Here is a 12,845-nt window from a genome sequence, read left to right as displayed (position 1 = left end):
GGGCAACATCGTCAATTTTCCAATTTTTGAGTTACTGTGAAGAGTGTTCTAGTGATTTCGCTACGCTTCTGCTTTACAACTGAACAGCTAAGTGAACTTCCATAATTTGATTTCTGAAGTATATGTGACGTTCAGATGACGTTAACACCAACTTGAAAGCATTTCTCCAGATAAGTTCTAATCAAATTGGCTCTAAGATCTCCTGAGAGACCATTTATAAAAAAATTGTCGAGTGGCAATTTTCGGTTATAGTATTAGAAACAAGCATCATCACATATGCTTTAGTTGCTAATTCATTACAGTGACCTAATTCAGCATCAACTCAGCCTAAGGTGTTGCGGCCATTCCAAATTCCTTGCTTTCGGATCGCTGAGATCTAGCTGAGATCCGAGATCCGACGAGAAACTCAGTGGGCTGTGTCTGAGGGTTAATTTACTCGTCGAACCCTTCGTCGCGAGTGACGGGTTCGACGAAAACGATGTCCGGTGCTTGAGGTACCTAAAAGCACCGTTAGTGGATCGGGAGGATCCGACAGGACGTGTTTGGGGCGACGTCGACTGCTTTCCATTTTATCCGCAGGATGTAGTTACCGGCGACCACGATGAGAGGGTTCTCGTGTCTTTATCGGTCGAAAAACAGGCCACATCAAGTAGTTGTGTTTTTTTTTTCTGGTAGGGGGCCGAACCTCCTACGAGGTCCCCGCGCAAAAGGGGCGCGCGGAGTATGTGAGAGTCAACGATCTGCATGGTGTTGTGAGCAGACCGCGGGCCCAAGGATTTTAAGGCCCACCCACTAAACGACTCCCCTGCACTCTTACACCCGACGTCCAATCCCCTCCGAGGTCAGAACCCGGATGAGGTAGGGGGGTTACCGCAGTCAACACTACAACCAGACGGCGCGGCTCACCCCAAGGACGCCCAGCCGACGGAGCCTTCGAAGCAAATCGAAGGCTCTGAAACGTCGGCCGTCTCGGTCAGGCCTCCCAGACGGTGCCGCTGGTGTCCCGAAATACCCTGCTGGACCAGAACCAGCTTGCCGGGTCGGGATGCGATACACCGCCAACCGGTCGCTCTTATTACTCGGCAGCGCGCTAGAGTGCTGGCTTGACCTTCACTGGGGGGAAGCCGCCACCTACAGGGACCAGGACGTACGGGTGTAATCCGTCCTCCGGCCCCTGGTAAAACACCAGGCGACGAGTAGTAACGTTTTCCTGTGTGTTAATAACACCCGCCGCTTCGAATGTCTTTAGTTTGTTACTCCAAAATATTGTATTATTCGCGTAAATTTGTTCTTGTGGGTAGGTGTTTACCTTTCCCGCCGCTTCGAATATCTTTAGTTTGTTAATCTGAAATATTTATGTAGGTGTGGGTCTAAATGAAATCACTATTTCTTGGGTTTAACTATACTTTTTATTTAATTCCTTATAGAGCACATTAAACACATCTTACTCATAATGGCGGCGTCGTGCGAGAGCGAGAGATAGAGCTACATCCGTCCCTTTCACACAGCATACGTTCAGAATCCTTTCACTCGATCAGAAATGTTTTACAATAATTAGAAATGTTAGTAATAATTAAATTCTACAACTCGGCCTTCCTGCACATCAGTCTGGCCTCTGTCTGAAAGTACTAAAATAATTCTTTTGAATTAAAAATAAAAATAAAAATAAAATCTCTAACTTTACCTTAATGTACCTAATACTACTATGCTATTTTTTAAACATTTTACACAATAATAACGCTACAAGGTATTTTTAGTTAAACCCTATTACAAACAATCATGCTATAACTCTGCACACAGCTAATAAAAGCAAATAGTAAATACTCTTACTTAGTACTCAATTCACCTTTCTTTAATAAGTCACTCAGTGGTTTAGCTATATAGTGCATACTTTTCTATAAATTTTCTGAAATATGAAGTTAGTCCTATAAAGCTGTGTACTTCTTTCAAATTCTTTGGTATAGGAAACGTCATAATAGCATTTGTTTTATCTATAGATGGCTTTACAGTCCCATTAGAAATATTATAACCTAAATATGCAACAGATCTCTGTAGTAGTTGTGACTTTTTCCAATTAATTTCCAGACCATACTCTGCTGCAACTCTTAACACATCTTTTAGTCTTGTAATACCTTCTTTTTCATCTTTTGATAGTATGATTAAGTCGTCAATAAATATCAACACAATTCCTTTTCTTATGAACTCAGCAAATATTATGTTTATATACCTGGTGAAGTACTTTGGACAAATGGACAGACCAAATGGTGCTTTTAAAAATTCATACTGGCCTTCAGGGTTACTAGTAACAAATGCTGTATATTTTACAGATTCTTCTTCAATCGGCAAATGAAAAAATCCATTTTTTAAATCTAGAGTACTGAACACATTTACTTTACTTAGCTTGTCAATATGATCCTTAATCACAGGTAATCTTTCACCATCTTCTGGTTAATTTTCATATAATTCACACACACGCGTATATTTCCATCCTTTTTCTTTACTAGTACAAGTGGAGATGAATACTCAGAGTAGCTCGGACGAATAACACCTTGCTCCAACCAATCATCAATTTGTTCTTCAGTGATGGCTAGTCGTCTTGGTTTTTGTGAAACTGGTACATCATCCTTCAACACAATCTTCAGCCTGATAGGTGCATCTTTAGTCTTCAAAGGTGTGTAACTGTCAATAATTTCCCTCACCGCTGTACACTGGTCATTGTTACTGGAAAATAGACAGATAGCATTTTGATACGAAATGTCATAACAAGAAGGCCTGACCTCAACTAAACCCTTGTCAATAACTGTGATAGTATTTACTAAAAATTGTTGACCCAGTATATTACATCATATGGTATCCCACCTGTAGGTACAATATACAAATTAATACTATATCTGTGACTGTCAATAGTTAAATCTGTGTCGAACTTACCAATCGAAAATACTTTAGAACTTCCTAACCCAGTAAGCAACATTTTTTCTGGTATGTACTCGCATTTTAGTTTTGTAAACAAATCAAAAGTTATTAAATTTAAGTCGCTACCTGTGTCAATTAAACAATTAGTCACATAATTACCTACTTTTACTGATTTTACACTAATGTTTAGAGAATCACGTTTGTTTACATTCAATAAATTTGACGAAACAATATGAATTAGTTGTTGACAACCAAAATTTGACATTTCACTCACTTGTTCATTTAAATCACATTGCTTACGTTCGTATAGTTCGTTCTCGTTCATCTCGTCGTCCTCCTGCTGTTGAACAAACATTGATCGCCGATCTTGTTTATCACCTCCTCCATAATAATTATTTGATGCTTTTTTAGCTTCCATACCATGTGATGCGCGGCACTCCGTACCCTTGTGCCCAAACCCTTTGCACTTGAAGCATTTGATACCTTTGCGGCAGGAACTAGATAGGTGCCCTATTTCACCACAATTGAACATCGATGAACCTGCCTTGGCACAGGTTCCGTCTTCATCCTAGGCATTACCGCCGCGCCTCGCTGACCTCGTCTCATGGTATTGTGAGGTTTTGTATGGTGTTGTGGGTTTATTATACATTCTCCTCAGGAAACCTCATCAGAGTGGTCAATAAAACACTAAGTATAAAGTATAAATTATATGTTTATTCGCGCAGCGACCGCGGTGGATCACTGCACTTTAACCACTGACTCTATGCACAATAACTGCATGGTAAGCGAAGCGGGGCGGGGTATCATTCCCCTACACTACACCCCCTCTATATTTGAAAAATAATAATAAATCTTAAAGCTAACACATATTTTACTACAATACCATAAAGTTATACACAAGATAAAGGTAAACACAAAATAAAGGTAAACACAAAATAAAGGTAAATACAATAAAAGTATTCCTATCCACTACATTACATTTTAGGGGTAGTTTGCTTGAGCTTGCTGCACTCCAGTATGCATCACTGGTTGCGGATGGCTATCCACTTTACGACTGACATTTCTTACTTCTTTTCTCAACCAATTTTTGCATCTTGATCGGCAGAAGTGCGTTATCAACAATGCTGCCATTATAGCACACATGATAGTTACTGTAATATATAAGTATGTGAAAGTATTAATTTTCTCTTCCACATTCTTTTGATGGATAGCACCAGCAATAACGACATTATCTTGCTGTTTACTTTCGTAACCACCCATTTTATAAAATTCAGTACTAGTTGATTTGACGAAGAATACGAAATGAATAAGTTGAGTGAATAACCATTCGTATTTATAATTCAGGCAAAAAATTTTTTACAAACTCGCAACATATTAACCTAATAACCTAAATACAAAAAAATTTTAGTACATTTAATAACAAAATTATAATAATATGCTTTAAAAACAAAATTAAATATAAACTATGTTAAGTGTTTCGCCTACTCATTGAAACGTACGGGCCTCCTAACTATACGGCCGCACCGTGTCGTACGAGCATTGTCAGCAACGCTGGCGTCGGGCGGATCCGCTGCGCAAGCGCTACTGCGGGTATCTAGTGGGTCGGTTGCGTGGAGTACATATGCAGGCTTTAAGCGGTCTATGGAAGTATTAGCCTTGCGATTAAGTAGTTGTACGGTGTAAACTTTAGTTCCTCTCTTTAATACACGGTATGGACCATTGTATGCAGGTTTTAAAGGTTTATGTACTTCATCACGTACAAATACATACTCGCAAGTCTTTAAATCGGGATGTACAAAAATAGATTTATTTGACTGCGCTATAGATGCTGGCTTAAAACTGGATATAATCTCACGCAATTTCTCGACATAGGTATAGTCATCTACTGATCCTTTGGATTGTGGACTATAAAAATCAGATGGTAATCTTAGTACATGGGCATAAGTCATTTCTGCTGCGCTGATACCATTATCACTCCTAACGGCTGCTCTTAAACCTAACAACACGGTTGACAATTCATCTAACCATGAGGTCGCGCTATCACTAAGTCGAGCGGCTAACGCTGCCTTCAGTGACCGGTGCCATCGTTCTACGGCGCCGTTGCACTGAGGATGATATGGAGTGGTTCGGTTTTTACGAATACCTAGTAACTCCATTAACTTTGAGAATAAATCGCTCTCAAATTGACGACCTTGATCAGTTGTTAGTCTTAACGGGCATCCAAAACGTGAAATCCAACCATCGTAGACGTTTTTGGCAACCGTTTCCGCAGTTATATCTTTTATCGGAAACGCTTCGGGCCATCGCGTACGTCTATCTATAATAGTTAAACAGTATCTATAACCATCGGATGTTGTAGGTAGAGGACCTACAATATCTATATGTATGTGTTCAAATCGATCGCAAGTAGAAAATGTTTCCAGTGCTGAATTAGTATGCCTAACTACTTTAGAACGCTGGCATAACACACATGTCTTAGCCCACAGATTTATGTCTGTGTTCATATTGGGCCAAAAGAATTTATCTGAAATTAATTTTCTAGACGAACGTATACCGGGATGACTTAAGCCATGAACCGAATTAAATGCAATCCTACGAAATTTTTCGGGTAAATACGGTCGCAACTTTTCTGCCGAAATTACGCAAAAAATAGGTTTGCCATTTGGCATAACTACTTTTTTTAACTTCATATTATCGTTCTGCAATAGTTGCACAAGCGTGATATCATTCGCTTGGCAACTTGCTAATTCTTCGAAATCTATAACCGTGGGACAGTTTACTGTCTCTACGCGCGATAAAGTATCGGCTACCACGTTGTCGTAGCCGCTGACATGACGAATATCCGTACAGTACTCACTAATAAAAGAAAGTTGTCGTATGCGCGTCGGAGTCTCCTTCTCACATTTAGTTTTATTAAATGCGAAAGTAAGAGGCTTATGATCGGTATATATGATCAAATGACGACCTTCGACTATATCTTTAAAATGACGGATAGCTAAATAAATCGCCAAAAGTTCTCTATCATAAGTAGAATACTTGGTCTGAGCATTACTTATTTTTTGTGAAAAATAACCTAATGGTTTCCAAGCATCGCCAGAGTATTGCTGTAGTACAGCGCCTACACAAGAATTTGATGCATCGGTCATCAAAGCTATAGGTACGTCTGTACACGGTGGCGACAACGTGACTGCGTTTTGCAAACTCAGCTTGCATTGTTCGAATGCAATGTCGGCTTCAGGTGTCCAAACGATAACAGTCTTGTCTCTCTTTTTAGCATTATTTAAATAATTATTCAACACTGATTGATGCATTACGGCCATAGGTATGTGGGAACGGTAAAAATTAACCATACCTAAGAATCTACGTAACTCTTCTACTGTCTTTGGCTTAGGGAATTCCTGAATCGCTTTTATTTTTGTATCTAGTGGACGAATGCCATTAGACGACACCTCATAGCCTAAGAAATCCAGTTTCTCTTGCCCAAAACAACATTTAGCTACATTAATAGAAATACCAAATTTATTGAATCTTTCAAAAATTATCTCAAGATGTTGTTTGTGCTCTGTCACTGATGAACTTCCTATGATGACGTCATCCAAATAGGAAAAAATAAAATCGAGTCCTTCTAGAACAGTATGATTCATGAATCTTTGGTACGTTTGCGCTGCGTTGCGTAAACCAAAGGTCATTCGAGGAAATTCGAACAAACCAAAAGGAGTTATGATTGCGGTTTTATCTATATGTTCTGGCCAAACAGGGATATAATGATAGGCACGTATTACATCAATCCGTGAGAATATAACCTTTTTATCTAAAATATAAGTAAAGTCTTGTATTCTAGGCAAAGGGTAACGATCTGGTACTGTAATAGCGTTTAAACGTCTATAATCGCCACAAGGACGTATTTCCCCATTCTTTTTGGGTACAACGTGTAGCGGACTAGACCACGGGCTACGCGACGGCCTGCAGATCCCTAGATCATGCATAGTACTAAATTCAGATTTTACCTTATCATACTTATCGGGTGGTAAGCGTCTTGCACGTGCGTGTACAGGAGGACCATTCGTTTCGATGTAGTGATACACAGAATGTTTAGGTGTTTCTCTATAACAAGCGGGCTTAGTTATATTGGGATATTTACTTATTACGTCCCAATAAGGATGGTTTTTATCTGTACTACATAAGGTTAACTCATTACATTTTACAACTGACGCTATAATACCTAACGTAGTTATTTTATCTATAAGTTTTTTAGCTCTTATGTCTACCAACAAACCATAATAACTAAGAAAATCGGCACCTAAGATTGGTTGCTTTACGTCGGCAACAATAAAAGTCCATTTATATTGCCTGCGCAATCGCAAGTCTAAAATCATAGATTTTGTGCCATATGTTCGTATCTCGGTCCCATTAGCCGCGTAAAGTTTATAATCTGAACACTGAACACTGTTAAAACACTTTTTAGTAACTGGTAAAACGGAAATGTTAGCTCCAGTGTCAACTAAAAATCGAAAACCGGTACACACATCTGTAACGCATAGGCGGTTTTGTGTCGGCAACATTGCACAGGTATCCGCCTGATTTACCTGCACTTCGCCTAGTTTTTCTGCTCCTTCCAGGCACAGGGCTGCACGCACTTATTGGCTCGTTCCTTGAAGCGGTAGTGATAAAAACATAGCCTATTCGGATCCTTAGTTTTACCACCAGATTGGCCACTAGCACGGGAGCTGGAACGCGAGCGTCGACCTTGGCTTATGTCACGAGATCCCTTACGTTGAAATCGCTCCATGTTCCTCATGCGGATGCTCAACTTTGCTATCTCAGTTAATATATCCTTGTTACCACTCGTTTGAGCTGGTACTTTGACTTCGACGACCGATAACTGTGACGGCTGTAACGTCTCCATTACCTTGTCTGCAGCGGCAGCTAATTTCTCCATGTCCTTAGTCTCAGTAATCGCCAGGACGGTTCTTACAGCTGCGGGCAGATGGCCTTGCCATAAAATTCGGAGTGTGTCATCAGGTATTTTGTCCCTGGCGAGGTCACGCATACGGCGAAGAAGCTGTGAGGGCTTTTGATCGCCGAGCTCCATCTCACCAATCAGTTTCTGCACCTGACGGTTCTCAGATTCCTCATAAATATCTAACAAGCGTGCTTTTAAAGTTTCATACCTTCCAGTATCAGGCGGCCTGCAGAGAATATCTGTGACTTGTTGTATAGGGGCCTTTCCCAATTTCGAAATAAGTACTTGGAATTTGGCATCATCACTGCATTTTTGTGGATTTAGGACGGATTCAGCCCTAATGAACCAGACACGTGGCTGGTCTGTCCAAAATTCGGGAATTCGTGAGTCCACTGTGATAGCCGAAATGTCCTTTGTGTCCGAGGTTACATTGCTGGGTCCTGGAGCTGGCGCGTCGCTTCTTGGTAAAGGCGTCGCAGGCGGTTGCGCAATGGGTGCGCCACCCACGTGCTGAGTCGGATACATCGTCACCAAACACGATCACTAACACGACAACACTTTGTCCAAAAGTCCGCGTGAGTTTAGCAGGGGTCACCAGTGTGAGGTTTTGTATGGTGTTGTGGGTTTATTATACATTCTCCTCAGGAAACCTCATCAGAGTGGTCAATAAAACACTAAGTATAAAGTATAAATTATATGTTTATTCGCGCAGCGACCGCGGTGGATCACTGCACTTTAACCACTGACTCTATGCACAATAACTGCATGGTAAGCGAAGCGGGGCGGGGTATCATTCCCCTACAGTATCAACACTTTTTTGGACTTCTCTTTGAAACTTTTGCGGTACGCGGGGTTTTTTTTTTGTTCACTACACTAATTCACTTATTCAGATGGCAGCTTCCTCGTCTCCGGACGCCTTTGTCTGCTCACGCCTTGTCCATCTTGCTTGTACTCTCTGGAACATCTCATTGCGTATCTCCTTGCGCATCCACTTTTTCATGCACTTTTTATAATTTTTAAGTAGAATTATTAAAATCACCAGTTCGACGATGGTTACTAGGGTGCCTAATAGGATGTTATTTGTGTGTATATGATCTTCCCTGATTGCTGTTGCGCTATTTTCTCCAGCAGCCGCGTTTTGTGTTATAATGACTTCTTTTTCTTCTTGTTTTGAGTATGATTTTCCCATTTTATTTCGTTTATATCGAACGGATATTACGGTGCAAGTGCGTATATAACTGTGCAAGTGCACGCGGCGATTTTTATCGCACGACTGGCTAGGGTCGCCATGCGGTGTGTGGGGTTTGCGGGATATAATAAAATGCACGTCTTAATTGCACAACGCTATATTTCTGACTCACTTACTACTAACTTACACACTACACTTTCATATAATACTAATTTCTCCTTGAGCACAGAATACGACGTTAACCCGTAAAATAACAACTTGTTAGATTCATAGTCAGATATTCCGTCGATTATATACTGAATCGCGACGAAATCCGGAAACTTAGCTCTTTTTCCGAGTTCTTTCATTACGAGCATATATTGATAAAACGACTCGTTGGGTTGTTTTTTCCGTCTGCTCATTGTCTCATGCATTTGTTTACTGTTTATCACCTCTGGGAATTCCTTCATCAAAGCCACTTTTAGTTCCTCGTAACTTCTGAAAGTTTTTTCGGTTTTTAACCATAATTCTGCTGTTCCAGCTAAACATCGTCGCGCTATAATGAGTTTCTGCTGCTGGCTCCACCCAAATATATCGGCATTATCGTCAAGATCTTGTGTCCACTTCGCAGAAGAGTACGTGATGTCATCACCCGTGAACTTTGGTACAGCGTCCATCGTGTAAATTAGATTCTTGCTATCGTCGTTTTTGCTCTCCGCCATCGTGTAGAATCGTCGTATATCGTCGTATAAATGCGTCTTTCGTCTTTGAAAAAGATAACCGGCGGCGTGGCGTCGGCGCAGGTTAAGTATGGCGGCCGCGGCGTTGTTCACACCACGCGACAACTTCGTAAAATATGTGTAGATACGTTAAATCATTTAGACCTTGATATTCCTGAGTATCCCGAACGAGAATTTGTAGGTGTGGGTCTAAATGAAATCACTACTTCTTGGGTTTAACTATACTTTTTATTTAATTTCTTATAGAGCACATTAAACACATCTTACTCATAATGGCGGCGTCGTGCGAGAGCGAGAGATAGAGCTACATCCGTCCCTTTCACACAGCATACGTTCAGAATCCTTTCACTCGATCAGAAATGTTTTACAATAATTAGAAATGTTAGTAATAATTAAATTCTACAACTCGGCCTTCCTGCACATCAGTCTGGCCTCTGTCTGAAAGTACTAAAATTAGACACGTTAGAGATATGGATTCAAAGTCATTCAACACTGACGCTTTTTTGTGCGACTTTGAAACAGTAGATTCATTGCGTGAAGATTTTGAAGGTGTGCTGGATAAAATAATCATGCCGGAGTTAATAAGTAATCCCGATTATTTAGTTAATTATTAACCTCTTACGGCGTTTGAAGATCTCTTAGGCTGCGTGAAACGAGCTGCCAAAAGGTTACAATCGCAATCGCAAACGGGGGATCATGTTAGGCTTTTCAACATAGGGTTCCAACACTACCCCTAATAGAAATTCCCGAATTCAATGGCGATATAAAAAACTGGCCTTTGTTTATCTCTAGCTTTCGGAATGTCGTACATAATAATATATCGTTAACGGACCCTGAGAAACTTTATTATTTGATAGGCAAGTTAATTGGCAGGGCTCGTACCATATGCGCGGGAATCACTCCAAGCGCCGAAAATTATTCATTAATTTTTGATTTGTTAAATAGAAAATACGAAGATAAAGGTCTATCTGCTACTGCGTATTTTGATCAATTATTTGAATTTAAACCTATCTCTTCTGCAAACCCTAGTAATTTAGAATTATTTTTGGACAAGTTCGCATCGTGAACAAAAAGAAAGAGGATATAGAAGACATAAAAAGACAACTTCTTCAGGAAGCATTAGAATATAAAAGAAAGTTTTACAAGTACTCATTAGAGGCAGCAGACAAAGGAAGTCGAAATTAAGAATGAAGTCTCACTTCAATTAAAATTATTTAAAATAATAATTTATTTTTACTAAACTAAAGATTACAGGTAAATAAGTAATAAAAAAAATCTGACTGCAAATATTAACTTTCTTTTCTTTCGGTTGGTATTAAAATAGTAGCAAGAGCTATAATGAACATTAATTTGGAATTGGCTATTTATAAGTTTTTATTTGATACCCATAGAGCTATAATTTAAATTTACTCAAACAGTCGTTCACTTCAAAAACATTACTTTTCATCTATAGGGTAAAAAAAGATTTTTAAATAATCATATATTTTAATTTGTTTGTAAGATTTCCAAAATATTGTGTCATATAATTTCTCTGAAATCCATAACTAAGATCAGCTGCAATATGATGAGTAGGAGGAATTTGTCCATTTTGTATCAACTCTTCTAAATTTGGAATGCTGCCATCATTTATAGGATCTCGTTCCTTTTTTATAATGCACTAGGTGACCCGGCAAACTTTGTTCCGCCTTAGAGGCAATAGATGAGCAGACTTTTGATTTTATCATGGTCAATTTCTTATTTGGATAATTAATATAAATTAAAATAGCAAGTATTTTAAAGATACTTTATTGGCCATGTATTTTAGCTGGTATTATTATTATTGTATTTTCTTATTCTTCTTCAGTCCTTTCACTCGCAATGTTTCGAATCCTAGTTGCATTACGGCTTCGTCGGAAAAGATTTGATAGTGCTGGTCGCGGCAAGGCTTTCTTAATGATTACCTATCTCGGCACAATAAATAGAAATTCGAAACAAACACATCAACCGGTCAACTTAAAAATTCTACTATAATTAGCCATAGACTACATTACGTTTAGCTGTCAGTTGCATTTTGTAATTCCATATCAGTTGCGTTTTTTTATACCACGTTTTATGTCGCGCCCCACGGGAGCATGATAAAAAGTATCCTATGTCCTTCTCCTGGTTCTAAGCTACCTCCCCACCAATTTTCAGCCAAATCCAAATCAGTTTAGCCGTTCTTGAGTTATAAATAGTGTAACTAACACGATTTTCTTTTATATATATAGATATATTGTGCAAGATACAACAGGTCAATATAACGTGCACAAAAGTTGTCAGTTTTAACCTTAAACATACAGCGAAAACAGGCAATCTTCTTTTTAAAACACCATACTGACGTTCAACAATGTTCCTTGTTTTTATGTGAGCTTCATTATACTTTCATTCTCCATGAGTTGAAGGGTTCAAGTACGGAGTCAAAAGATGACTCTGAAAGAAAATGTATTATTTTATTTTATTTTTTAATATAGTAATGAATGTACCTTTTTTACAGGTAGAAATATAAACATACCAACTGTGTTTGGATTGCATAAAGAAAAAACATAGTAAAATTGTGATTGCTAGATCCTTAATTATAAATATTATACTGGTTGTTGATTGGTCATTAGCTTTTTATTTTACAACATACCTAGCTGTATACGTATAAACATGCAATGTTGTCTTTGTTTCTGTATTAGTTTTGCATGCAAACCTTACCTTCAAAGGATATCCACTGTCCCCTAAGAGATATGCAACATTATAAGCTCCACTTTCAAACACACGGTGTCTTTGACTGTTTTGGTGTATGGTAGAGTCATGTGTTGAGCCTGGCCAGCGAGCAACAAGATCTGTTATTAATAAGTTGGCATCACTCATAGTCTGCACATTAATAGACATATAGGACTTGCGATTCCTAAATATCTCTATATCATCAACACCTAGTAATAAATACATGATAAGAACATTGTAAGTAGATATCTACAAAATTTAAATCCTATCTATCTCATTATTTTAAAGGTCCCTTTGTGGATCTTCACTTGCAAAGTTTGGGTTCACTGATCAA

At 39.0% G+C, this 12,845-nt stretch overlaps 1 protein-coding gene and 1 non-coding gene across 2 annotated transcripts; one reads left to right on the top strand and one right to left on the bottom strand.

The window, feature by feature from the left end:
* Positions 1 to 7,510: 7,510 nt before the first annotated feature.
* Positions 7,511 to 8,401, bottom strand: LOC134200816 (uncharacterized). Its single transcript, XM_062674475.1, has one exon. It carries the CDS (start codon positions 8,399 to 8,401, stop codon positions 7,511 to 7,513), a length of 891 nt encoding a protein of 296 aa, XP_062530459.1.
* Positions 8,402 to 12,476: 4,075 nt separating this feature from the next.
* On the top strand, positions 12,477 to 12,599 carry Mir3385 (microRNA mir-3385). Its single transcript, NR_107661.1, has one exon. It is a non-coding gene; the product is annotated as a microRNA mir-3385 (primary transcript).
* Positions 12,600 to 12,845: the final 246 nt, after the last annotated feature.

Source organism: Bombyx mori, chromosome 20, assembly GCF_030269925.1.
Source record: "Bombyx mori chromosome 20, ASM3026992v2".
In the NCBI taxonomy this organism is placed as follows: domain Eukaryota; kingdom Metazoa; phylum Arthropoda; class Insecta; order Lepidoptera; family Bombycidae; genus Bombyx; species Bombyx mori.
The sequence above is the reverse complement of the archived record's forward strand: the minus strand, read 5'-3'. Positions and strand labels throughout refer to the sequence as shown.

Excerpts from the sequence above, each read along its gene's own strand:
- LOC134200816 (XM_062674475.1), bottom strand. The coding sequence starts at position 8,401 with ATGTATCCGACTCAGCACGTGGGTGGCGCACCCATTGCGCAACCGCCT.